The sequence below is a fragment of the Chiroxiphia lanceolata genome, chromosome 7, assembly GCF_009829145.1.
Source record: "Chiroxiphia lanceolata isolate bChiLan1 chromosome 7, bChiLan1.pri, whole genome shotgun sequence".
NCBI classification, from domain to species: domain Eukaryota; kingdom Metazoa; phylum Chordata; class Aves; order Passeriformes; family Pipridae; genus Chiroxiphia; species Chiroxiphia lanceolata.
The window spans coordinates 22,453,687-22,477,268 of record NC_045643.1 but is presented as its reverse complement, the minus strand read 5'-3'; the positions used below and the strand labels follow the sequence as shown (position 1 = coordinate 22,477,268).

Below are 23,582 nucleotides of genomic sequence, written 5' to 3'. Positions count from 1 at the left end.
ACCCGTTCTTAAATCAAAGTGTTGTTCTCCAGCTGGAATCCTGTTACACATCGTCAGATACAAATACTGTTTTTAGTGAACTCCTCAGATTGATGGCTTTTTTGAAATGTTCCACTGCACTTGGCAAAATGAGGAAAAAACCCCCATGTAATTAAAAAATTCTTTGGAATAAATAAAACATAGCTACTATTTGCATTTAGCTTCGTATATGATAAAGACTATTTGTGTTCAGGTTTGGTGATGATGCCACTTGAGTCATTCTTAAATCGGAGATGTGGGTCTGAATCACAACTAAACAACTCACTTTTGTTTTCCTTCGGGGATCTTCAGCCTGGCTTTGTTCAATGAAACTGAATATGCCACATTAGAGCACAAGCAGATGATTACCAACAATGTTTATTGATGCTACCACTAAGAGAAAATGGCAGACTGATATAAAATAAAGAGACTTAGCAGATGGGATATTGGCATTTGAATTGGTTAAAATAGATTACTGATTTTACCCCCCAAACCTGGCCTTTTATGAACACTACAGTATTGTTGCTTGTTGAAGACCTGCAAATCATATTCATCCTTATAAAATTATTTCCCATTCCAACACAGAGTATTTATTATTACATATGCAAAGAAGATTTTATTATCAGGGAAATCTAAAGCAGTGGTTCCTTGTTAGAACTCCTGTCAGCACTGACTTCAGACATAAGCTGCCAGCATAGAAAGTTAGATTAAAAGAAACATTTACTGTTTCTAGGCATCCCCTTAATATAAAACCAGCAAAAACAGATCTGCAAACATAATTAGACACAAGGCTCTAATTGAAATCAATGGGAATTAGAAGCAACATCAAGGAGCCTGCCTTTCACTAAGCTCCTGTGCCCGAGCAATGCTGGGAACCACATGAGCCTGAAAACGGATTCAGAAAGCCCAGCTCTGGAGTAAAGCTGAGACCTGCCTCAAGTCTGCTAAAACCAAAATGCAGATGTAGAATAGCCCTAGGATAGGTGTAAGAACTTAGGAAGTTTAGACTATCTGAATCTGGCTCTAGGGACCTAAATAAGGCTGTAAGGTCTTGATCATGGTAACTCTTATGGACTCCAGGCTAGTGTGAAGATTGATTATTAGTTCTTTTAACATTGAGCATTTTGTGGATACTCAATGAGTATCCATCAAGCTCTGCAGGAGTTATCTTCATTACTGGCAACACTTTACTGTGGGTCAAGACATGTTCTTTACATGTAGGTCATCAAAACAGTCCAGACTCATCAATATTTGTTCTGGTGGCTTTTTGCACTGGATACAGTTCTTGATGTATTTGAATTAACAGTGACCCTTAGTATCCAGGATGATTCATCACAATTGCCAATGCATATTTATAGCAGCAAAAATTCATTCAGTGCTAGTCAAGGAAATCGTGTGTGAATTTAAGTCCAGTTGGCAAGGTAGTACAGTATCTGAAATGTTGGCTGTGCAGCAGCTGTCATTCTATGCCAATCTATTCTATCATACAGTAAGCAGGTGGCTCACACATATTGTTTTTACTACATATCATTTTAATTTTGCAATGTCTCACTGAAATGGGAAATGTGTGCTACTGATTTCAATAAGATTTTCTTTATTGAAGCCAGGAGACCATGCTAATAGCACGCAGCAATTTACAGTGTAGTTGAAGTAATATAGCAGCTGGTGAACCTGTTTATTCCCTATGGCAGTAGTTGTATATCAGCCTTAAATGTAGCTAATTAACTTCTATTCATTAGAGATTTTACATAAATTCAAGCAGAAAAGAGAATACAAGCCTCAAACAGTTTGTGTTCCTTCAGCACCCTTTTGTGATGCCATACTGCAACAACCCATCTCCTCTGCTAGACATGTGTTGTCCTCAGGCCAGCCGAGGGGGACTCTGTGGTCTTCTGTGTTTCTGAAATTGGTAATTTTTGGAGGGCTTAATCTGCTAAAGGAATTGTCTTTATTGTGATGTTGCATACTAGCTGTTGTGTGTGATAATGCTGTCTTTGCGTGTTATAAATGATAGTTTTCATAATACAGCCCTTGGGTGTTCCACCACTTGTCAGCATTAGTGTTTGTGTAGGCCAGGTATGGTAGTGTCCCACCGTGGACAATGTTAGCATCCCTGTGCAAAATGTGTTTTCTGTTTCTGGTATTTGATGATCATCTTGGCTTGCTTGATTCTCAATACATTTCTTAGCTTCATCTTATTCTGTTTGGACAAACAGTGTTTTTCCTTCACAAATTTAGTTTGTGTTTATAGTTTCAATTTTCTGATATTTATTAACCTGAGAGGATATCTTGCTTTGTCTGATTATAACTTCTATTTATGTTATGGAATGTGCTTGTAAGATATTTCTCTTTGTGGAAATCACCAATGATAGAACTGATAATTCTATCAGTTGTATTATTGTCCTCTGCAATTTGTTTGTTTGCTTTTCACTTAGAAATGACCTTGATAACAGAACCTTTATTTTGGCAAGGCATTTCAAAAGTGTGTTCTCTGAGGGGTTTTTTAGGTAAAAAAAAAAAAGACCCAACCCCAAATAACAAAAATAATTAATGTGAACCAGGAAGGAGAAAGAGGCAGAATAAAATAATATAGTATATGGGATTGCTTCTTATCCCTTAGGCTGAATTCAGGATTTGTATTTTGGTGAAGATGAGTTTTTGTCCTCTTGCTTGCATGTGTTTGCTGAATGTCTCTTCTTGTTTTCTCAGTCCCTTCTCACTTTCTTGGTCTCTTCTCCTTTGTCCTGAAAACTTTTTTCACTATCCCCTCCTCTCTGCTGGTGATTTATTTACTTTTTATGGCCACGACAGTTTACCTGTTCATGCTGAACATCGAGTTCCCCTGATAACCTCACTGTGGCTTTTATGCTTTTCCAAAACAGAAGTATTGAGGTTGAAGACAAGATCGAATGACGGATCAAGATCAGTCTCTCTTCTAAAATTCAATTATTTTCTACGAATTAGTAAAGTATCATTCCACCACATATCATGCTAGTGGGTGCCCTGGCACAGCAGCTTCCTGCAGTTGTGTCATTTGAACACTGAGTGGCACTAAAGCCCATGTCACTGGCAACACAAGGTATTCCAAAATAGGTCTTTAACTCAGGAGGATGCAAATAACTAGGTAACATGTAAGAGGGGTTTTTTGTATGGCTAAAAAGGGAGCTTTTATAGATGCAAACCTATAGATGTAACAGGCATTATTTATCTTAGATATGTTGCCTCTCCAGTTATTTTTGAGGAGGAATTTATCTGAAGCTTTGCTAAAGGGATCATTCTGAAACTGCTGAAGAATTTTTCTGACCATGATACTGACTTTTTAAATTTTTTAGTTGGTTGACCTTAATTCATAGCTTCAAGCAGGTTCAATATATTAAAAACAATCAGTTTTTCTAGAAGTTCTACATCAATGTGAAGTTCAAAAAAATTTCTCAGTTCTTTCAGCTCAGAGAAAGTGTGGAGAAATGCCCAATGCCCAATTTAACATCTATGATGTCATTTCTAAAAATTATTTGTGGTTAAAAATTAATATTTTGCAATACCCCACGGTTCTGGGGAAATTTTGTACAATTTAGTGTTATCTGAGACCCAGCTCCTACCTACTTGATAGGTACAGTTTGATCAAAGGCTTCCTTCAAAAAAAAGTAGCTACTACTTTTTTTGTAGGAATGCTGTTTTTGTGACTAGCCTGTGATATGAATGTTACATTTAGTTTTCTTGAGAGGTCAAGATCATCCACGCTTTACTTGAACAAAACACCTGGGACTTGTCTAGACAGCTGAACTTTGCGTTTGACAGTTTTTACTGGAACTCAAATCAGGGCCAGATTTGGCATATTGCTCTCGATCGCTGTGCTGAGGGCAAGACCGTACTCCCAGCTCTGACCTGAAATGCTGGAGGTGTAGTTGTAGCATGTGCTTGAAAGTGAAACTCTGGGGAAAGCTATCCATTTTAGGTATAAAGTGGTGGTCCTGTTTCAAGGGGTGACTTAGATGCAGCAGACATGAGGCAAATGAAGCTAACTACAGAAATTGCTTCTGTTCCTCTTCTTACATATTTTCCATCTTTCCCTATGATATTGCAACCATTCAAACTTATTTAATGTTATTTAATGTTAGTACACTAAATCAACTTTTGAGTTTCCTGTGGAATTGGCTTTGGCTTTTAATCCTGTCTGAAAAGTGACAGGACACATGGTAATATCAGTATCTTACTATTTTTCTTCCTTGATCAAACTTACTTCCGTCACTGATTTGTGTATACAAGTGGCATACCCTAATTATTTAGTCACGAATCAGACTGTGTATTACTAACTGGACTAGTACCTGTTTTCTTTTCACAGCTGGCAGATGGTTGTTAGGTACAGAAGGATTTTAAGTGTGTGGGGGGGAGTGGTTAGTGGCATGTATTACTTTTTGCTACCTTTCATCTGTGCACTGCTGTGCTGCCTTGCTTCTTCACACCACTTTGAGGCAGGTAAGAACTTCTTCCAGTTAAGAGAAACTAAGCCAGCTGGACAAGGTCTGGTATCATCTGGAAAACGTGACAGTTTCCATGATGATCTACCTACACTTAGAAGGAAAAAAACTTCACATTTAAGCACAGTTTGAGGTGGAATTGTAATTATAAAATGCTGCTGTGTGTTGGGTTGATTTTTATCAGGGAAGAGTAAATCATCTTCAATCTACTGAAGGGTCTTTCAACTCTGTGGTTTGCATTTACTTTTTCACTGGCTCTTTCTTAGAGGTATGGGAAGGTGAGATTTAAGAATTCTGCACCTTCTTCAGCAGTAAGGAATGGGCCTGCTGCAAATTGCCCACGTCCTTCATGGTATCTGGCCACTAACTAGCAAATGTCATAAGCACAACCAGTGACCAGTGTTTTCTGTTGAAAGCATTCCATACTAATGCCATGGAAGAATAACAGTTAATTTGATGCCTTGCATTTGTACACTGCAAAGATTGTATGTTTTTGTTGCATTTTTGCAGGGATGAAAGAGAAAACTGCATGTCTCTCTCTATACATATTTAAATAGCTATTAAAATAATCTCGACTGTATCAATGGCAGATGAGAGTTACTGCAAGGACCTCTTTGTCAAGTGTTCTGAACTCGTCAGGCCTCCATCTGTGGTTACACAACCAACATATTCTTGTAGCTCGCTTATTTCAGATAGATCACCAGTATATGGATTTTCAGACAAATGTGGAATTGCCTTTTGACATGTCTCTAAGGCTCTTTGCTCTAAGGCTTGTGGCTTTGCACAGTTACCAAAATCTGTGCAAAATACATTTTGCAAATCCATACAAGCTGTACTTGTGATGCAATCATGATTGTGTTACACGACCATAAATGGTGGCTGTATCCCTTGTGTCTTGGAGGTTCTTCATGCTCTTTCTACAAACAAAATTTAGATACTGGATTCTTTCTTTCCTGACAGCAAACTCATTAGTAGTTAGACAATCTTATTTAATATCCCCAAACAGGTATTTACTATTCTACAGTGTGAAAAGTTTTCTTATACTGAAGCAAGCCTGGTGATACATTGTCATTCATGAATAGTTTTGCCCAGAGTGGGCAATTTATTACAGACATTTCACAAGGAAAAGAAAAATGTCTTCCATTAAATTGTTTCTTACTACCTCTAGGCATTAAATTATATTCTTTTCTGATTGATGGTAGCCTTGTGATTTGGACAAACAGCAGCAATCAGCTAAGGTGAAAATGTACTCCTCACACCTAAGGGTTTGTGCGTGAACTAAAAGAAATGGTGGAACCTGTGACAGTTGTACTCACAAGGGTATCTTGGGCTAGATTTACCTTTGACATACAAGCTTTTTTCACTTTATTTATTAGAAAATCTGCTTAAATATTGTTATCGAAATGTAGTATTTAGTACAATATTAATCACATATTGTCACATCCTTATAATTTTTCTAATCGGGGGAAATGTCAAAGTTTCCATGTTGAATTTGTTAAAACCCCTTTCAGTAATGTTTGAAGTTTTTGAAGATGACCTGCAGAATCATATGGAAATAAATTGGTGTGATCTTCATTTTGTTTTCTCCTTTTGAATGATCTCAAAACATAAAGTATCCTGGAAGATCTTACAGGGAGTTGCTCCTTATTTATGGTCAGCATATTGTACATCTGTTAGGCTGTCACAGTAGTTATCAGGTAAATGGAAGTTAGAGTTACAATGCTACTAATTCCTCCAGAGAAGGATGGCTATTAAACATGCAGCGTGCTTGGTGTTACGGCAGTTCCACTGCCAGCATTATCATAGCTTAGTAATTTAGGCATGGCTCAGATGTGATTGTGTGTGCCGCAGTGATAGAAATGTAGCTACATTCTATGAAATAACATGAAGAAATATAGTAAAATATAAATTATCTCCAATGCTAGGAGCATTGGCATGCAAAAAAAGTGCTCTTCCCTCAAACTGATTAACTTTCTGCCAACTCCGAATACGATTTGAGTTACTTAACATATCCCACTTGTGTAGTTGTAGCTTGGTCTGAGGATGTGAAAGAAACTGAAGTCTGCATGGACAGAAAGCACCTTTGTGTGGTAGGTACAAATGGCTCTACTGCTGAACTTGTAGTCTTTTCACTAGGTATAGCAAAAGGCAGCAAACTGAAAGCAAAACGTAGGTTTTACAGAAGTGGTCCAGGAACAATACCAGACATTTGAGATGTGACTGTCCTGTAGCTGAGACCTGCAGAATTATCCTGATGACTGTTGGTTCTTGGGGTAGGGCAGAACAATTTGTTCTCCTGAGATGAATCTTGGCCTCTATGCACTTTACCCATCTCTGTTTTGAGTGCTTCTTGAGATACCTGGGACAAGTCCCGCGCTCTTGGTGTCCCTTTTCTCTTGCCTGCGGTGCACTACAGCTTCCCCATGACAGTTTCCTTTTCATATGAACCAGGACACTTGGGGAGAAATGGTACAATGGTATTGTTTTGATATGGATATGTCAGAGTGGGAACTGTGGGAGATTATAAACTGTCTTTGTTCCTTCAGCTGGTTCAGATATTAGTGTCCCACAGTCTGAGATGTTGATGACATAGTTTTGGTCAAAGTTTTAATCAGTCCATCCCTGTTTTCAAGACATGCAACCTGATGCCAAGGTCAAATTATGCAGCAGTGCCTCCAGGCACGTTTTCAGCGGAACAGTTCAGTCAGTGTGATATTTACGTTTGATGCTTCAGGTGATCCTGATAACTTCACACTTTCACTCTAATGTGTTTTCATGTGTGCAGTGGGAGTAATAGAGGAATTCTGGAAGCTTTGGCAACTTCTGGTCCTGCTGGCAGGTGGTAACATGTTTTACCTGTGCCAATGCGTTGGACATGATTTTTAAGAACAGGCAATGATTCCTCAGATTAGAGCACTAGTACCCAGCACATTGCTGGGTGTAATGCAATGGCAAGGGAGAAGATTTGCAGCTGTGTCCTTACAGTTACAAATCTACAAACAACATGGAATTTGCAGAAATAGTAAAGAGATTACATGCACTAAATGGCTTGTGCGTCTTTTTTTTAAAAAATCTCTTAATGGTCTTAAATAGATGAGATACAGAAACTCTACACTCACTGTCTTAGAAATCAATAGGCATGCAGATAAGATTTTTTAGAACTCTAATAAGAGTTCTCTACTGCCATGGTAAGAGTTCATGCAAATAATTTTATCTATGTAATTAATGTTAGAAAAATAATTCCTGAATATTGCTATGTTAGCACTCCTTAATTTTTTCTTTATAACTGGAATTTGAATACGTTTTTTCATCTCAAGGAGAAAAGTACAATTGTATTTGAGCTTAATATTTGCTTCTTATCCCAAGCATAAATTTTGAGATCAGCTCTGTGGTTGCTATGTTTACTTTTGTTCAAAACGGGATAACAAGTGGAGTTTAGACATTATGCTGCTATTTACCTTGTAAATAATCTCTCTTTTTTCAGGTATAATGCAAGACACCTTGGTGGAGACAGTGTTAGATGAGTCAAATGGGGCTATTTGTATCTGAGAAATTTGTATGAAATCCTTTTGAAGTCATTGGAGAGGAACAAGTACTCCTAGATCTTGATTCACCTTAAATGTTTACCTCAGGGTGATGTGAATTACAGTTTGAGAAATGCCTTTTTCTCTCTATAAAGTATAAATGAGTCTAGATTGCTCATGGAAATTTAGGTTGTCAATGCTGTAAGTATATAAGCTGAACAGACTCCAGTTTGTTGTGTACTGGGGGCCCAAACCCAGAGCCATGTTATTTCATATGTGGCTTTGTGAGTGCCAAGGGGAATAATCACATTCCTGTACCTGCTGGCTGTGATCTTGCTAATTCATCTCAGGTAGAGGACTCTGCACTTCTTGTTAAACTTCACAAGGTTTCTGTCAGCCCACTCCTCCAGTTTGTTGAGATTGTCATGAATGGCTGCCTGGTTGTATCAACTGCTTGCCCCAGCTGGGTGTCTCTCCATGAGCCTCAGGAGGGTTTTTTCTGTTCCATCATGTGGATCATCAATGTTAAACACTTGAAGCATTACATAGAACCAGTCCCAAAATTGACTGACTGAAGATGAGCACCACTTACAGCTATCTGCAGTTAGGTACAGAACCACTGATCACTTGCATTTGGGCCAAAAGTGTCTTCCTAATCAGGTGAAATTCTTAACAAAATCAAGGAATTGTTAAAACTGACTTCAGTGAGGCCAGTAATTCAATGAAGATTTCACTTTCTGTGCCCTAATTACCTTCCTATTGGAGAACAAGGATGAATTTGTTCTCTTTGCAGAATTTAAAAGCTCAACTGTAAAGTATTTCTCTTTAAATGAATGGTTACTTCTTAGTAACTATTTTTTTCAAATAGTTCTTTTTCAAGTATCTACTTTTGATTTGAATTGGCTACTTCAGTAAGGAATGCACTTTCATCTCATAAACCCTGTTTGACTCTATTGGAGCTCTGCCAGTTTATGCCAGCTGCTGGTCTTGTGAAAGTGCAAGCCAGTGCAAGAAAGTGCAAGATCCTGGTTTCTGGATTTCAGGTAAGATTTTTTTTCTGGAAATGTAGAATGTGGAAAAATAAAAAAGACATGTATTTCTATTTCCCTAGTAGGTCAGTATTAACACAGTAAATGTTTTTCCTGTATGTAGTGGTTAGAGCAGCAAAACTGACAAAGGTGATATTTTGAAACAAAAGAGACATTTTTATAGCCAACATTGTCATCTTTGTCAGTAATGTATTACTTGTGAATATAGTTTTTGTGAAAATCTAGTAGAGAGCTGCAAGATATGAAAGTAATAAAACGTTTACAATGAACACTTGTTCTGTGATATAATTTCGAACATGTTAAAAAAATCTTGTGTATAGCAAGAAGGCTATACACAAGAAGACTGTAAGGAATATGTGATTAGAAAGTACAGTAAGAGTTAGTGTTAATTCACTTTTATTTGATATTTCAGAGACTCTCCCAGAGGAAGAGAAAGTAGTCTTACCTGCTAAGTGAAGTCCCTGATTCTAGGATTAGGTTCCAAACAAAGGTGATGGGTAGAGAGGGAGCTGGATTGCCAGCTCCATAAATTACCTGTAGCACTGGTTTGACTTACTGAGAAACTTCAGTGTTATTTGCAATCTAGAGAGGGATTTTTGTTGAAATATTTGTAACTTTTGTAGCTTTGTTTTCAAAATTGTAATTAAGAAAATATTTTTGTGGATTTTTTTCTTTTTCTCTTTTAAGATTTGACCTCTGTTGAATTAATTTTGTATTCTGAAAACTTGAGGAGGATGTGGGTGCTTTTTCTGCCAGAAGTAGTCAGTTTAGCCTAAGTGGTGTTGCAAACAAGGCCCTCAGTTGCCTACACTTCAAGACACGGTTGAAAACCCCAGAAATTGGGAAAAGTTGTAATGAGGAAAATGGGTACAGCATTTCCATCTCTCCAGTGGGGACTGTACAATATCTGACAGGGGGAATATATGAGGAAGTTATTTAATGATTTGGGGAAATACCATATTAGTACATGAGGTTCTAAGCTCATCAGTGGCATAATCAGGAATAAAACAAAAGTTTCCTGAGTTTCAGTCTCATCTTCTACACCTGAGTGAAAAAGAACCTTCCTTGATATATGACCAGGCTACAAAAACTTCCTGCCAGCAGCCCTTTGATTAAATGTGAATTTTGTTGGTTATAAGTATTGCAAAGGTTTTACTTGTTTCTGTACCAAAGCACGTCATACTGTATTTTTTAAATGTGACAGGAAATATGTAATCATTACAAACTTATAAATTTTATAAAGTTAAAATTTATAAGTTCTGAGGTGAGCCACAGAAGTTGATAGCAGAATTACCATGGACTCCATATTCAAAACTTCATTATTTGTTTGATATTTTTAGGGTTGTCTGGGTTACATCAACGTAAGTGCATTTTACAGAAATATTTTCTTCCTTTGTTTTCTTGTTTCTGAAGCTTGGAAATGAATTTGAGGTTTTACTCCAAATACAAAATCATGGTTGCAAATAAACCATCTTTTAAAGGTTTTTCTTTATTAAAGGAATATTTTTCTGATAAATTTGCACTAATCCTAGTCTTCTTGTTGTCTAGTTTTGAATATTGTGTGAAATTGTTCACACTGCTGATAAAATCTGCTGGCAACCTTTTAATTTTTGAATTATGAAGGTGGAGAGGGTATCAGAGACATAAATGACTGAATTAGGTAGATTTTAAACATTTTATTGTAGGCACACTTTAAAATATGTAAGCAGTTTTTATATGCAGTTTTGTAACTAAGAAAGCTTAGCTTCGAATGTCTGATGAATTTCTGAGAACTGGATCTCAAGAACAAGAGTTAATTTGGGTACCTTTTTTGCTGAAACTGTGTAGAAAACTAGAGTATACTTTTGTGTGCAGAAGCTGTAATCCGTGCCTTTGGTGTGAATCTTATTGTTAACTCCATGCTAATCTGGTATTGGAGCAAACAGTGGAGACCCTGGCCTGGGACTATGCTAAGACAAAGGAAGCAAATCATCCTATAAGTGTATGTGCTAGAAAGGATGAGAAGACTCCATCCATGAGATTTCCTGAAGTGCTGATGACTATGACACTACATTAACTAAATCCTGTTCTGGTATTCCTTTCATATGTAAACTTAACTTCCTACCTGAGTGAGACAAAGCCAAATATCTGTGTAAATTCCCTGTTGAAATAAAACATCTCAGGCCTGGCACAATGCAAACTCTGCATTGCTGCAAGAACCCAGGGGCTCGCGTGCAGATTCCTCTTGTTTTCACAGCTTAGTGCTTCTGTTTCTGGGATTAACACAGATAGCTTCAGTGTTTTAGGTACATGTGCAAAATATTACTATTCATAAATTGTACACATCTCAAAGCAGAGTTATTTTTATAGTGACATGAATACCTATGGTAAAGCTTCTGTTTTGTGCCTTTTGCTCAGTTGCAGGCCATGTGATCATTGTGGTCTGTTATAGAGGCTGATGCAACCCCTGTTGAAGTGATTATAGTCTAAGGCAAGTGACAGACAAAGAATATAATTAGGATTTAAAAGATGAAAGTAGGTACATGCACTTCATAATATTTACTTCAGTATGTATTTGCAAATTTCAAGTATTGCAAACCAAGAAAACCACAGCCAGACTCATCCATCTCTCCCAATAAACATCATCTGACCCTGTAGATACCCTGGTTAGGAACTCTCCTCGTGGTGCAATGCTTAAGGGAACAATCATGTTTCATGATGTGGAAAACGGGATGATCCAGAGGTCAGAGGCATACAGTCTGGCTTTCTAATGCTACATTGTTAAGCCAAGTTTTAGAATACTGTGGTGTTCCCACGCAAATTGGAATACTTTAGATGAGCCGTAATAATGGTGCAAAGTCTACTCTTGCAGAGAAGAATTAGAAGCACTATAAAGAAGAGAAGTATTAACACAGTACCCACCTATATAAAGAAAACATTCCTGATGGTAGAGGACTTCTGGGCCTAGAAATAAGACACATTGCAAGATCCAAAGACTTGAAGCCCCATCTAGGTAAATGTTGTCTTACATCCGTAAGATACGTGTGAAGTTACAGTTTGCTGTTAAAATCACTGCACAAGAAACGGTATATTATCCCTTCCTTGCAGGTTTTAAATTGAGATTGCTTAATCTTTCTGAAGGATTATTTAGGTCAGTGACTAATCAGGGCCTGATTCAACATATTTTATTTACAAAGTAGGATTAAATGGATGATATGTCTGAGGAATTTCTTTCACTTGAAAAATAAGCCTAGAAAGGGTGGCTGTCTTAATAATTAGCAAACTAATGTATTGTTTAATTTTATGTATTATTTTAAGAGTCTTTAACACCACTTAATTTTATTTTAGATTTTAAAATAGTATTCTCTAATGTTGACTTTATAGCAGGAATCAAAGGCCGAGCTCAGAATCAGAATACCATAAAATTCATGACCTTTGGTAGAGGATACATTTTGGGGAAAATTAAGGAAGTAGCAAATACTTGGTGCTCTTTACCAACACAGATTGTCTCACTCCATCGCAGGAGTTGTAGGATTAGGCTGTGGACACAGACGTATTTCATTGGCATTACTTTTTTTGGCTGAATGATGTGAGAAGTTATATTAGTGAGACAATTATGAGAATACTTTTTTTCCAGTTCTGATGCCAGTAAGAAGAAAGAGATTATGTTGCAATTGAAGAATACATACAATCAGCACTGAACCTTTTTGGATCATATTTCAAATGAATTAACTTAGAGTCAAATAATTTTAGGCAGACTATATCAGCAAAGCAAGAGCTGTTAAAGAGCCATTACCACTTTCCAATCAAATGAGAAACATAACTGAGTACCACCTGTCACAAAGGCAGTACAATGATCCAGATGGTTATTTATCTTCAGATAGGGAGGCAGAATAGAGAGAGGAGACACTGCTGCCAGAATTTGTTTTTCTCCTCCCCCTTTTTACCTCTTGTCAGAATAGTTTCCCTAATTATAAGGAAAAAAATTTCTTAGGAATAGATTATACTGATGGGATGTTCCTTTTGATATATAAAGGTAGTTCACTTCTTTTTTTATTAGCATGAAATGCAATTTGAGAGGTTCACCCATTACTATTTCATGTTCTATGATCAACAAGACCAAAATAGAATGAAAAGGATTTTGGCTGCTTGGTAGTGATTTCTTTTCCTCTGAAGATAAAAATTAATTTACTGTTTTAGTTGAAAATAATCTGCAATTTCAAAAATGTTTCCCTTCATTAAAGAAATACGTTTATGATAGATATGCACAGTATGAGCATTCAAACTAATGTGTATTGTGTATGCATTTTATTTACCAGTGTATTTGAGGCTTCAGCTTAGGCAGGAATCAAGAGAGGGTAAACTGATCTAACCCCTAGTCCTTTCTGATTTTGAATATTGTGTGAAATTGTTCACTATGTTGCTAAAATCTACTGGCAACCATGTTAGGTCTGACAGAGTGCAGGTTCTATTTGGAATTAAGAACATGGTGAGAGTATTGGACATAGATGTAAATGAGTGAATTAGGTTTCAAGCATATTTTTACTATGGGGACATTTTAAAGTTCTCATGTTCAGTTTTGTAACTAACAGCTATGTGGTGTTCACTTTTGCTTAGTAGCAATTCCCGCCCCCCTCCATCCTGGTAGAGTGACATATTTTATGGCTAAACTGAGAGACAAGCCAATACTTCCAGGATGTCTTCCTAGAACAGGAATTGTATTCAGAGAAGTATTTTAAATAAAGCATTTCTTTTAAATTATAGCTATATATTGATCACAAAATGAAAACTGACAGAAAGGTACGACAGTTAAAATGTGAACGGTACTGGGCCAGTGATACTAGGACTTTGTAACAGCTTTTATGCATATATAAAAATATACATATAGCATCACTTATTATAGCAGAATACCTTCTTGGGACTTAGGTGGAGGAACTACCTGTCACTCTAAATAATTAGGAAGTACTCCTTAGTTAGAAAACCAGTATTTTTATTAAAAAGACTTAATAAAAGAAGTATTGCAAGACTTCTCATAAGCTTGAACTCTGATTTTTAGGAGAATTTTGGAGCTACTTCTTATCACATATCTATTTTTGTACATACAGAGCTATGTCAGTGATGTTCAGGACAGTGGGAATTATTTACACCCCTGGCCATTTTTATGTCAAACCCAGATAGACAGGTATATGCCATATGCCTCCAAAATCTATGTTATATGCTTCTAAAGTACTTTGAGTATGGTCTAAGCATTTTGAATGTAATTCAGCTTATATATAAAACATACCTCGTGAATAGATTTTGAGGAATGAAACCTCTGTTCAATGGGGTTTAAAACATTTACCATGACTGAAGGGAACATCTGAGTTCCTGGCTTGCTTCAGGTCAAGGGGTAAAAGAGAGTTTTAGGAAGGAGAAGAATAAAAGTCAACTTTTGCTATCTTCAATTTCTTGTGAAAGATGACACCAGGCAAGGATCAGGTCAGTTTCTGACATAAATTTAGAATGTTACTGAAGAAGAAAAATATTTCCCCTTTTTTCGCATTGACATTTGCTTTAGAAGATTTATCATTGTAAAAGTAAATGTAGAAACGCTCACTATTTCATTTATGTAGTGCACTAGAAATATATATAGGAAAAAATTACTCTGACAAATATGTCACAAAAGTATTTATTTCCACAGCATATCCTAGGTATTCTTAATATCTTAAAAACTTAAGTGTATCTGCATGTTGTGAAATCACAACACCTGCTCTTCTTGTGATGACGTTTCTCAAATTACTGCTCATTTGAGAACCTCTTCTTACTTTTTTTCATATCCTTCATGTACAAAAGCTTGAAAACAATACCTAGTTGTGTACCAGAAGTTTAAACTGGATATTAAAGCCTGCTCTATCTCATGATTTTAAAGCTAATTCTTCTGGGATGAGAAGTGGCACTATTACTGCAACAGAGAAATAACTACAAAATTGCTGGATGTGCCTGGAAGTATGGCTTATATTAGATGCAACATTGAAAGAAGCCAACTTGAAGAAGAGGAAACAGAATTCAAAATCAATTATAAAGTAATTAGATAATAAATATTATTTTCAATTCTCTTTTTGGTGTGATATACTGCTAGAATGCTACAAAAAAACCCAAAACACCTTAGGTTTCATGAAAAATAGAACTTTCAGCTATGTCATTTGTGTTACTCCACTTTTGTATGTGCAAAGCCCTTGGCTTTGGAGCTTTTGGATTCAATGTTTTGGATCTTTGTATAGAAGCATGTTTGTCACAGCTGTCAAAACCATGACTTGCACTTCGACTTTGGCTTATCAGTTTGCGGCTTTGTAGCTATGGAGGTCTGTGATATTTTTGTGTGTGCGGAGCAGGGCAATGCAGAACGATTTGGGGAGGTTTGTTATTTAACAGAGTTTTTCCATATTTCATCTATTATTCCACAGTGGTGAACTCCTGACTATAAAACACTCTGACAAAGAACCTTTGCAAAAACAATTACATAGCTGGTCCTAACTCTCTTTTGATTCAGTAATTCACTTGTAGATCCTGTGCATGGTACCTGTGGTCTTGATCCTGTTTCTCACTGTGAAATGTGGGGAAATAGTGTCATGTCCACAATATCTGAGTTATTTGTGGGCTTTACTTTTATTAGATGTGTCTGTGTGGATGAGTGTGTTTTGAGAGAATATATTGGGGAGTGAAAGATGTGTAAATGCCATTAAGCTTGAAGAATTGCAGTACCTACTAAAAAAAAAACTCGGACAAGCTTGAGATATTTAGGCAGAGAAGACCAAGGTGCTCATACTAAAATTCATTGAACTAACTGCCTGTAGACTGAAACAGTTTTTGGTCTTCCTGGTTTCACAAGTGGTATATTCATTTTAAATCTCTTTTCTTTAAAGAAGGAGAATCACTTTAAAAAACATTCTTTCCCAGCTTCATCATGACTTTTATAGCTTAATTATAAGCTCCTACAAATAGGGTTTTACTGTGCAAATGCTGACACAGCCTTACCTCTAGTGACCCGAATGCCCTCCAATGTTAATTACTGTAGATCTGTAATCGTGTTATGAAAATACACATCTGGCTTTTGTCCTGGAATCTAGACCATAGTGTTGCCTGTCTTTCTGTACAGGGTTACATGTATGTGTCACTTTGTACAAAGACCAAATTCTCAGTTTTGACTCAGAAAAATAGCCCCCTTCTTTTGTAAGAACACACTTTGACTTCCCTTTCCTTTGTATTGCTTCCCCAGCTCTGTGTCTCACTTGGCTGATGCACGAATAATCCAACCTGGAAGATCTCTGGGAGACTTGAAGAACATGTCCCACGGCGGAGGAAATTAAATCAGAATTAGCGAAGCTATTTTTGATCTACTTTTAGACTGCAAATGATATCCAAAATGTAGGGCATGGCCTGCTGCTTTGGCAAGGAGATCAGCGTTAACAGGGAGATAGAGGTTTACTTGCTAGCTTATTTTTCCTAGCCAGGCCCCTGTCCATTTTGATTCTTATGCACACAGGTTTGGATGGGCACGTTTTTTGGGGAGATGCACTGGAAAGTGATGAAAATGAGAACCTCTCTAGCTCAGCTGTCATGGTAGGCAGCACTGTGCTTGTGTTCTCAGCAATTTAAGTACCGTGGGGACTCAACGTATTCTCACTTGGATAGCAAATTTAGGCTTCAACAATCGTTTGTGTAGCCTGTTGGGGTTTTTGTACAGCAGAATGCAACTACTGAGTTGCAGAGCCAGATAGACTAGGAGAAGCTAAATGTGTATCAGGCTTGAATGATAAAATTGGGTGAATAAGAGGGTAAAACTCCTATTTACTGTATACAGAAGAATATGGTAGTCTGATATGTCTGTGATTTGCAGGTCAAAGAAGATGGTGGGGTTAACTTAGTGGGGAGTAGGACAGACCTCTATTTTGAAGGTGCTGTCTGTAACTAAGGGTCAAAGTCGGGCAGGACTGTGTGAAGTGTCACTGTTTTCCAGTGCTCTTTTGGTGCTGGCTACATCAAAATGAATCTTGGTCCAAGACTGCACTGAAGCAGCAGCCTTGGGGAGCCTGTGGCTGATGCCTGGTGTAAAGTGGTAAACTTCTGAGCCTTGTCTCGACGTTTGCGATAGTGTCACCCGGGGTTCAGTGGAGTCCGGTCCCTCCGCTACTCTCTCCTTCCTCTGCGGACACGCAGCCAGCTCCCCTTCTAGCGCCCCTGGAGGAGCTCACGGCACCGGCGCGCTCGGGCGCCTGTGTGCAGGGGCGAGGCCCGCTCGGCTTCAAAGCCCCGCCGGGGGCGGCAGGACGCGGCCGCATCCCGCATCCCGGCTCCCCGCATCCCGCAGGTGGATCCGGCTGCTGCCCCCCCGCGCTGGGGCCGGCGGTGCGCGCGGCCATGTGACTGGCGCGCGCTTCCTGCCTCCGCGCCGCCCGATCCCGATCCTGATCCTGATCTGCGGCGGGAGCGCGGCCGGAGCGCGGAGCCCGGCGCAGCCCAGCGGCTCCCGCAGCGCCCCGGGAGCGCGGCGGGCGGCGGGGAGGGGGCGCCGGCGCGGCCGCGCCGCCGCCGCATGGAGACACAGGACCAAGGGGCGCAGATGGAGCCGCTGCTGCCCACGGTACGGCTGCCGCAGCGCGGCCCCGGCCGGGGGGGAGCGACGCGCCCCGCGGGAAGGCAGCCGGGGAGGGGGGCGCAGGGGGCCGTCTGCCCGCCCGCCTGTGCCGGGCATCGCAGCCGATTTCTCGGTGCGTGGGGAAACAGGTTGGCTCGCTCCGGTGCCGGGCGATGCTGCGGCGGCGGGAGTGTCTGGACGCCAGGACGCTCGGGGATGGAACGGCGTGTGTTTGTGCGCGCGTGTCCCGCCGGGGCAAGCACCCTGCCATCCGGACCCCCGCCTCAGGCATCTCCTTTCCCTCGGTACCCGCTTTCTCCGCATCCCCCTGCCTCCGACATCTCCTTTCTCGGGTTGTCCTTGCCCCCCGGCGGTGGGGCGGCGCAGGGGAGCGAGCACCTGTGGGCTGCCCCGTGGAAATCTCGCTACGGGGCTGGGGCTGTATCTGAAGGTCCCTGCCCCTCCTCGTTTGCAGACCTCAGAGGAATCTGCTGAGGGCTGGCACTGACACGACAGGGTCTGCTTCCCGCCGGATCCCGGGCTCTGCTTCATGCTGCCGTGTCGCAGTTTCTGGTGCTCAGTCGTGGAGCTGGTGATCTGTGGGGTTATTGACGTCTGTGGAGTACGCGGTGCACCCTCGCCTCAGAGCACGGTGCGACTGCACATCTACGCCTGGGCAGCCTTTCCCTTGCAAGTAGGAAAGGGGTCAGTTGATGGGGGACTTTTTACACTGCTAGATCAGTAGGGACCCTCTTTCCTGCCAGGCCTCTCCCAAACAGAGGGTTGCAGACACACAGAAGGTTTTCAATGTGGGTGTTGATCTTGATCTCATCCTGAGATTCTGTTTGTGAATGGTGGTTCCTGCCTTACACAGGAAATCTGTCTGGGGCAGGGAAAAGTCTCTCATGTACATACACAAGTGCCTGACTGTGCGTACACATCCCTGTCAACACACTGCATAGGTCTGTAGAGGCTTTGCTGCTCCTGAAATGGCTGTGTGTTAGCGCAAGGAGCTGCACAACATTGATGAAGCTTGAAAGAGACAAGTCTCAGCTGCTGCAGATTGATGAGATGCACTCATGGCAAGCCCATTTTTCATAGGGTCTGTTTCCATCATCTGTTGACATGGTCCATTTTGCAATCCGGTGGCAGGTTGCTACACAGTGTGAGGTTATCTCTGGCATCTTCTTTTTCCTTGTGGCAGAGACAGTTTTCCCCATTGCTCTCTGGATCCCTTTTATGAATCCTAATTCCTAGTACTTGCTGCTCTCTCAGTTTCTGACACTGGAGTGTCCTTTTGCTTTCACTGACAGACTGGCTGCCGAGTTCCTTTCTTTAGAGAGACAATTAAATGTAAACCCAATTTCCATCTGTAGTTCATAATTGTGATTCCATGGAAGGCTTAGTCCTCAGTGTTTCACACCAGTGCAGTAGTTCGCAGTCAGTAGCAGTCTCACTCTTGCTCATACCTTGCTAGTCTATATGCTGTTCTTGCTTTGTCAGTGTGTGTTGTCTCTGTGCAATGGCCACTGTGCTGGGAGTCAGAAGAGTCAGCTGTTAGGAGGCACAACATACAGGATTGCCTTGTGCTGTCTGGCTTTAAGTTTTGTTTCTCCAGGGCTGTGCCCAATAAAAAAGGCTGTTGCTGTTGTTGAGAGAAGCAAAGAAGATGTGCCGATGAGGGGGGAATTGTCCCTTGTTCCCTCTGCAGCCCTGACTGGCAGAGCCCTGCCCTGATGCAGTACCTCTCTGCAGAGCTGCAGGTCCCTGTCAGTAGAGCTGCAGATCAGTGCTGTTGATTGTTAAGTTTGTGTCCTGGTTCCCACCTCCATTTACTACAGCTGACTAGTTCAGTTTTGTTTACTTCAAACAAAGGGAGACTTCTCCATCCAATATATGTTGTGGCATGTTCTCTTCCTCAGTTGTCTCTTACTCTTGCTGTGTCTGAGAGGGCCTGTGCGGCTCAAAAAAGCAACATTGTTTTCCTGCCGCAATGATGGTAAAGGCACAGCTCCTTTAGTCTTCAAGATTTCTTGGTCCTAGTGATGTTTTCTCTGTGCATCAGGCAATATAGCGTGTGTATGTGCTCTGGCAGAATCAGCCTTTCTGATGTCTAGTGCCTTGCATGTGGTAAGGCAGAAATGGCTTTTACATTATGGGAGTCTTTTACCTAGAGACAGGACAGAGTTTAAGGAACAGGAACTGGTGCTAACTTCAGCACTGTTAGTCTGGGAGGTAATGTTGTGACATACCTTTAGAGGACTTCTGTTTGGGGATCAATCCTCATCTTGACTGGAAACAAACACAACAGAAATGCAAGCTGTAAAACGAATACAGGTCTGTTCCCAGGTGTTGTCCTGGTTCAGTGAACTCTGGGTATGAAGAAAAAGGCTCCTAGCAGAGCTTGTTTCCTTCAAGGGTTAGTCTAAGGGCTTTGGTGTATGCAATATGCAAAGATAATTTTTATCTTTGGCGAAACTGTAACACATGATATGTTTTAATTGTTATTTGTAGTAAAAAGATAACGAATGTAGTCCTTGATTAATTTTATCTTCTAATGGTGCTCAGAGATTGTGAAGCCTCAATATAATTTCCCACCAAAATCCCATAGTCTGTACCAAGTGGAATCTATTTTTATTCTAGTGTTAATCACAAGTTGTTTCTGATTTATTGTGTTACCTTTTAATTAAAACCCCCAATCCCTAGCAGTTTGCAGACTAATAAAATACATTGTTGTTGGTGGTTTTGGGGAGTTAAATGATATACTTGTCAGTTTCCTGTCACTCCTTTTGAAAACAGGTCTTATGCAGCAACAGCACCTTTGTTAGCAGTTGTGCTAATTTTTTTTTTTTTTGCAATGTGGACAAATTTTGATGAAAATTTTTAGAAATCTATTGCAAGTTATCTATACGTGCAATATTGTGGAAAAAATGAAAAAGGAAATTGTTCACCTGGATACAATTTTTTTTAAACTGCTCTTGAAAATGCAAATAGAGTCTTAATTTGTACTGTTCAGGACATATACTAATTTGGTAACAAAATACAGACTTACATGCTTTCGGTATCATCTAATGATTTATTTATCAGTCATCAAGTATATTTTTTCAGTGATTATTCAGAGTGCTTTAAAATAGTTGTGAGTAATTGAAAGATTGCTCAGGAGTCATCATTTGTTTACAGAACAGGAGAAACAGTGTGCAGGTCTCTACAAAGATCTTCTATTGATTTCCTTTTAAAGAACCAGATATTGCTAGTTTGTTTGTGTACATGTATACCTGGATTGCATGTAAATTATTTTGCAAGTTGTCACTTTATTGTGACTTTATTCATAGCACAAGGTGTTTGTATTTGTTCTGTACATTCTGGATCTCTCGTAGGCAAGTCAAAATTGGATTTCTCAACAGGGTTGTTTTCTGACAGAGGTTTGATATTTCAGATATAAGGAAGATATATAGATAAAGTGTGAATATTTTTGATAACTATGTTTGTGTATGGTGTGTTGTTTTCCTGTGTTTTCTGAAGGCAACAGTAAACCTCACGTATGTAAAATGTAATTGACTTTTCCATATTCTCTCACCCTCCTCATTCAGTCTTAAAATTCAAAAGCTGTTTAATTGTATTTATTTGTTTATTTAATTTTCAAATCTGGTAGATAAAAGGCCTTAAAGCATGACATTGCTGAGCTATATATAGATACTGTATATGCTTGTGCTATAGTATGATATGGTACGTATGCTCTAGGTAAGGTCGGTTTGTATCAAGAGTACTCTTGCTGCTGCAAATGGCACACAGTTATTGCTACTTAGGAACTCCCTATGTGGGAGAATGGTGTAGCAAGATCTTGGGTAGTAACTATTTTTAATGTAGCAGGTGAGTGTGGGAAGCTGCTCACACTAACAGGCCAAATTCTTTTGCTTTTGTTAATGCTGAGTGGGACCTCTGATAAGACTTGAAGATGAAATGTATTGCTCATTGTCAGAAGAGATGGCATAGCCTGACCTCACAGTTTGTATAACAGTACTAATTCCTAGTTCACTTCACCAAAATGTAGCATTACAGCAACAGTTAAGGCAAGTTTATAGAGACTACAGGAATGTTGTGATTCTTTTGGAAAAACACAGAGGCAGTATTACGTTCTCAAGACAATGGCATCGTTGAAGATAAAACCCTAAAACCTAATTGTAGGTATAAATTTAGGATTGAACTGCTGCTTTGGGTATTTTCTACTGCCTGATTTCAAGTTGTGAGTGAAAAGAAAGAAAACTTTTTCCAGGAAAATGCTAGAATGAAATGAAGTAACAATCAGATAATAACAGCAATCAGATAGTAATAACAAAATATTTATTTAAGTTCCCCTTTCCCCCTCCTTATATTTGCCAGTGTCATAATTAAAAAATATAGTATGCCGTGGTGTTACTCTTTAAGAATAATTGGCAGCCTGATACATATTTGTGCAAAAATAAGAAAAAGTATGAATACTGTGTGGAAATCATCTCACTTCAATGCATCTATGTCTGGTTTGAGTTCTTCCTACAAATTCTACTTGTTAAATATATGCTTTCAATTTCCACTGCTAATAATAGCATCTTTCTACTTTTTCCTTTAGAAAAAATATAGAATCAATTCTAAAACAAAATACTTCCAGTGACATCTTTTAATGCTTCTGAAATAAGTAATGTTTACAGCTTCAGTGGATGAGAGAGCTTAAGCAGGTGAGGGAATACTTAATCCACTGTAAAGCATCTTGGACAATTAGTTATGTGTCAGATATGAGAAGAGAAAGCCACAGGCACTGCATGTTCCTTTCATATGTTCAGATCTGCCTTGAAAAAACAAACTATTGAAGATCATACCCATGTGACTCCCTTTGCAATAATAATGCCATTTTTATGTCGTACAAACTGATGGAGGACTGAATATGTTCAACATAATTTTCAATGTTGGTGAAGTTTAAAAGTTATTCTCATGAAATGAAAAATAAGTGTAGCGTATTTAAAGAGGATTAAAATGCACCCTGGTTCTACAAGGTTGTTTATTAGGGTAGGCAAGGTGAAAGTTGGAATAGATGACAAAAGCTATTCCTAAAAATAGAAGAAATGTCTTGGGGGACAAAAAGAAGTTGCAGAGTGAAATGAGGGTAAAACTGAGAGAGTTGAGATTTGTGCAGACTTGGAGAATCGAGGACATTATGGCTGACTGGTATGAAAGGAAAGGAGGAGCTGATTAAGTTTCATGGGTAGAGAATACAGGGACAGAAGCAGGAAATCCAGCTTATGCCCTTGTGCAGTTGGGGCAAAACAGTATCTTGAATCCTGAGTCTTCTGTGTGTTTACTGATTTCCCTGTTCACCTACTTAGAGCCTTTTCATTTTGTTTAATCAGCTATTTATAAGACATTGCAAAAGTTATTAATAAATAAATACTGAAATTCAGTAGAGATATGAAAGATAAGGCCAAGATTTGCAAATTCTCAATTTTGATCAAACTAGGAACTTGCTGCAAAAAATCTGGCACAGTAATGTGTTTAGGAGAAATGAAGTCTTCAAGGTACATGAACTAATATTTGGCATTTGAAAAGTATTAGCTGATTAGTACAGTACTATGTGTGTGTTTTGAGAAATGAGTAGCAAATGTAGAGCAATTCAAGAAGAACAACAAAGATCAGCGTGGACATAAAAATATGAAAGAAGATTTGAAGGAACTGGGATTCCTGAGGCTGAAGACACACACATTTGGTATGTAAAAGGCTGCTGCTGCAAAAAGGACTAGTTTCTTTCTTATATCTGTACTGAAACAAGGAAAATATTATGGGACAATATTAGAAGGAAGTTAAGAAAAGCTGTCTAGTGCTAGGCATAATGTAACAGTGGAACAAATTGTCTAATATATTTGTGTAATCTGTATTAACTGTCTGTAAGAAT

At 39.1% G+C, this 23,582-nt stretch overlaps 1 protein-coding gene across 3 annotated transcripts in view; it reads left to right on the top strand.

Moving 5' to 3' along the window:
- The first annotated feature begins 17,533 nt into the window (after positions 1-17,533).
- SLC4A10 (solute carrier family 4 member 10) overlaps positions 17,534-23,582 on the top strand; it is a 152,405-nt gene continuing 146,356 nt past the window's right edge. For 2 of the 3 annotated variants that reach the window (XM_032693750.1, XM_032693752.1), the window contains exon 1: positions 17,534-17,668. In XM_032693750.1, coding sequence (XP_032549641.1) covers positions 17,621-17,668 — 48 coding nt within the window. In that variant the 5' untranslated portion in view covers positions 17,534-17,620. The remainder of the gene's footprint in view (positions 17,669-23,582) is intronic. The other variant, XM_032693758.1, reaches the window with a different exon arrangement.